Source organism: Phaethon lepturus, unplaced genomic scaffold (genome assembly GCF_000687285.1).
Source record: "Phaethon lepturus isolate BGI_N335 unplaced genomic scaffold, ASM68728v1 scaffold10403, whole genome shotgun sequence".
Lineage (NCBI taxonomy): Eukaryota > Metazoa > Chordata > Aves > Phaethontiformes > Phaethontidae > Phaethon > Phaethon lepturus.
Window position 1 is genome coordinate 22,570 of NW_010528392.1, and position 3,668 is coordinate 26,237.

Below are 3,668 nucleotides of genomic sequence, written 5' to 3' on the forward strand. Positions count from 1 at the left end.
GATGAAGAGTACTCCAGGAGTGACATCTGTGGTGCTCCTCCCTGAGCTACGTGAAGAAACACATGGTGACTGATGCGGGTGCCAAAATACAATCTAAAATACCACAGCCTCAAACCACAGGAAGGAGAAATTAGGTCTGAGGGACAATACAATGTGGAAATTAAGTGTGTTTTCTAGTAGATATATGCTTGAAAAACATTGCAGAGGTGAAGTGCCTTGGTGGCTCCTTTCCTGTCTGGGTGGGAGGTCCACACATGGATCAGTACTGACCCTGGGCTGCCATGGCTCTCAACGTAGTTAATAGGAGTTGAGTGGACTTCCTATTTCTGCATGGAAAATCTCTTGCTAGACACCCAGAATTGCAGCTCACACTTGAAAATGTTGGCCAGCAACTTCTGCTTTCATTTTAAGCTTTTATTGTCTAGTTTCAAACTCTTCTAGGGCACAAAACCTGGACCCACAGCTATGGAAGCTCCCTTCTTTCTGGGCAAAAGGCACTACACTGTCTGGGCCTGCACACAATCCACTTAGAAGACCTGTTGGCTTCAAGTGAGCTTTTCAAGCTAAGTTACCTGGGCTGTCCAGGATTCACTTCAATACTCTCAGTTGAGCTTTCCAATAACTGGCCAATTTTGCTGTTTGGACATAGGCTATACCACTGAAATGGTGATGATTTTCACCTTCCTACCCACATCCAGAAAATAAACCATTTCACAGGGGAAAACACAGAGCAGCTCAGTGTAGAGCCAAGAGATGTGCTCCCTAAAGCCCTTGTGAATATGCAGGTCAGTGCGGTGCCAGCAAGAACACAGTTGCACAAACAGCTTTGCAGGCTGTCTGCTCCCACTTGGACAAGGCTAAACCCAGAACTCCATTTATTGGACCACCTGAATTGGTTCTGCAGGGATGCAGGGAGGGTAAATCACTCTCTGGTAATGTCACTGCAGTTCTGGCTATTCCCATCTAGAAATGGATGAGGTGTGAGTCTGGGGAATGTGTGTTCAGAAGATCAGCCTAAATCTCCTTGGAAAAGAAAAAGTAAGGATAGTCTTATCTCTAGACACAGGGCTGGAAGAGAGATGTAAAGAGGGAGGAAGAGAAAGACCTGTTGTAAAGGAGAGAGTTGAAAATCAAAAAACAAGTGTTTGTGAAGTCTTCTGTTCATTGATGACTTTCACTTCAAAGTCCCAGAGTTTTAAAGGCATCTCGTAAATCATCCACTTCGTACAGTGGCTGCAGGACAAAACATAAATGGTAGGTTAGTTGTCAAGTGAGCATAGGTTCCCTATGAAGTTGGGAAAGGAGTTAGGAATGGTAGGAGATCAGATGAGAGGTGGGAGAAAGGGAAGAGAATGAGGAGAGGGAGATATGAAGGAAGTTGGGGGGAGAGGAATGAGGGACATGGAAAGTGAAGACACAGGAATGAATGAAATGGCAGAAGGCAGACATGGGCAGCAAAAGCAGAGAGGAATTATAGTGAGAAAGAGAGGAAGAAGCTGAGGGGAAGAGGCACTGGAAGGAGAACTGGCCCTCACCAGGAGGATCCGTCGAAGTTTCCTGGACAGATGGACAGAGTTTTCATGCAGCCCTTCCCAGGCTTTGAACGTCTTTTCCCTGTTCTCCACAAATGTGTTCCAGCAGTAGAAGTAATCTGTGCAAGCCAGAGGGGAGTTAAAGAGCGCTCAGGACTGCCCCAGAGAGGACACTGACCTCTCCTAGGATCACTAAATCATAATATCATGGAATCATAGAATCATTAAAGTTGGAAAAAACCGCTAAGATCATCAAGTCCAACTGTAAATCAAGTCCTGCCATCACCTTTTCTGGCTCCTTGTCCTAACTCCTCCCACAGTGCTGTGTCACCCTCACCCCCCACCCCCCCCCGCCCAGCACATCTCACCTTTGAAGGTCATGATGGCAATTTGGGCCCCTGCCCTGTGCAGGCGCCTCAGCCCCTCAGGCTCTGCTTTGCGGTCCTCACAGAAGTAGAGGCGTGCTGTGAAGATGCGGAGGGTCAGGTTGGGGTAGGCACGCAGGAAGTCGGCCACGTGTCGGGCACAGTCGTAACAGGGGCTCCAGGAGGTGAACCAGGTGATACGGTAGCAGCGGCCTGGGTCCAGGTCCCAGGCTGAGATGTAGCGCAGGAAGAGCACCTCCACGTGGCAGCCCATCTTCATGAAAAGAGGGAGAGGGGCAAGGCGTGAGGCGGGAAGGGGGGAGCAGGGTGTAAGAGGGGTGAGGCGTGAGCTGGATGGGGTGTGAGGGGAGGAGAAACAAGGTGGGGGCTAGGTCCTAGGCTTAGTGTACAGAGGAAGAAGGCACAGTGCTACACAAGTGGAAGACTGGCTAGAAAAGCACAGGAATGCACTGGTGTGTAGGGACGTACAACAAGAGGAATGGGTGGGAGTTAAGTAGAAAAGTAGGTAGACTGGTGAAGCAGCAGGGAGTATGGATGTGTTGCTGGTAACACACTTAGGGGTAGCATAAAGTACAGGTTTACCTGGAGGCTGCATCCCCCAAACAGTATGTACCAGCGCGGTGTCCATGCTTGTCTACAGGTGTGCCAGTGCCTGCGTCACTGTTGCAGCCCTCCTTTCCTGGCTGGCCCAGGCCAACTGGAGCTGCATGCACCTCAGCATGGATATAAGAAGAGGATACCAAGGTATTCCCCGTACCTTATTACGCAGGTATCCGAAGTCCAGAGAGCATGATGTGGCACTGTCACGGCGCTTCACAACATAGCAGAGGTAGGTTTCACGCCGGCCCTTGGCCCAGCGCAGGTTCTTAAAGTTATAGAGGAAGAGTTTCCTTTTCATCAGGAGGCTGTAGAAGACAAGAGAGGATTTACATTAGCCCCACCCTGGAGCCAGCAGTTGGCCATGTCTTTGTTGTGGGCTCGGAAGCAAAAATATCCTTCTCGTGCCCAGGCCTCTCAGTACAAGAAAAGCATCAGTAATTTGCATGCAATGTGTTAGGGAAAGGGTGCAGACGTGACTGTGGGATGAAGCAGGTGACCTTGTGAGTGGAAACAGTAAGTGAATTAGTAGTGATTAGTCAGACAGCAACTATGGCTGGGTAGAGTGCAAAAATATCTGCAAATATCCAAAAGATGGACACCAATGAGGGAGAAGGATGAAGGTGTCTGAGAAGACCTGGGAAGATGAGAGGGTCTGGAGTTCAGTCATCAAGAAATATTATTTCTGCTGTACAAAACACTGAAAAGCCACTGGGGCAAGTGATGGATCAAATTAGAGCCTAGCATTGCCCAAAAGAAGAGCATGGTTGAAAGTGCACAGGACTAGGGGCTTGGGTGAGGTGCCATACACTAGATAACAGAATACGTGATGCGGTAGGCTTGCTGACACCTCTACAGACACAAGTACCATTCCCACATTAGACAAACATCGAGATTGGCAGGGGCTTGCTCCCATGCCCAGGGATTCTGCTGGGGAGAGGCACAGCGAGGGTAAGGTAGTCAAGAGTGTATCTAACAGCCTTACTGCCAAGTGGAGGTACATAGGCAACTGAGAACAGCTGTGCTCATTGAGGTGAGATACCTCCCCCACAGCAATGCAAAACAGAAGTGAATGGGTTAAAAATAATGATGTCCTTTGTCATCTTTTCCCTCTGACAGGCTGGGGTTCAGGCGGGGCGTGGGGGCACATTTA

The 3,668-nt window shown here is 49.2% G+C and overlaps 1 protein-coding gene across 1 annotated transcript in view; it reads right to left on the reverse strand.

The window, feature by feature from the left end:
• Window positions 1–1,117: 1,117 nt before the first annotated feature.
• AICDA (activation-induced cytidine deaminase) overlaps window positions 1,118–3,668 on the reverse strand; it is a 5,296-nt gene continuing 2,745 nt past the window's right edge. The window contains exons 2-5 of the mRNA XM_010283664.1: window positions 2,676–2,823; window positions 1,901–2,171; window positions 1,536–1,651; window positions 1,118–1,233 (exon numbers count right to left, since the gene is read on the reverse strand). Of these exons, the coding sequence (XP_010281966.1) occupies window positions 1,180–1,233; window positions 1,536–1,651; window positions 1,901–2,171; window positions 2,676–2,823 (589 nt within the window). The 3' untranslated portion in view covers window positions 1,118–1,179. The remainder of the gene's footprint in view (window positions 1,234–1,535; window positions 1,652–1,900; window positions 2,172–2,675; window positions 2,824–3,668) is intronic.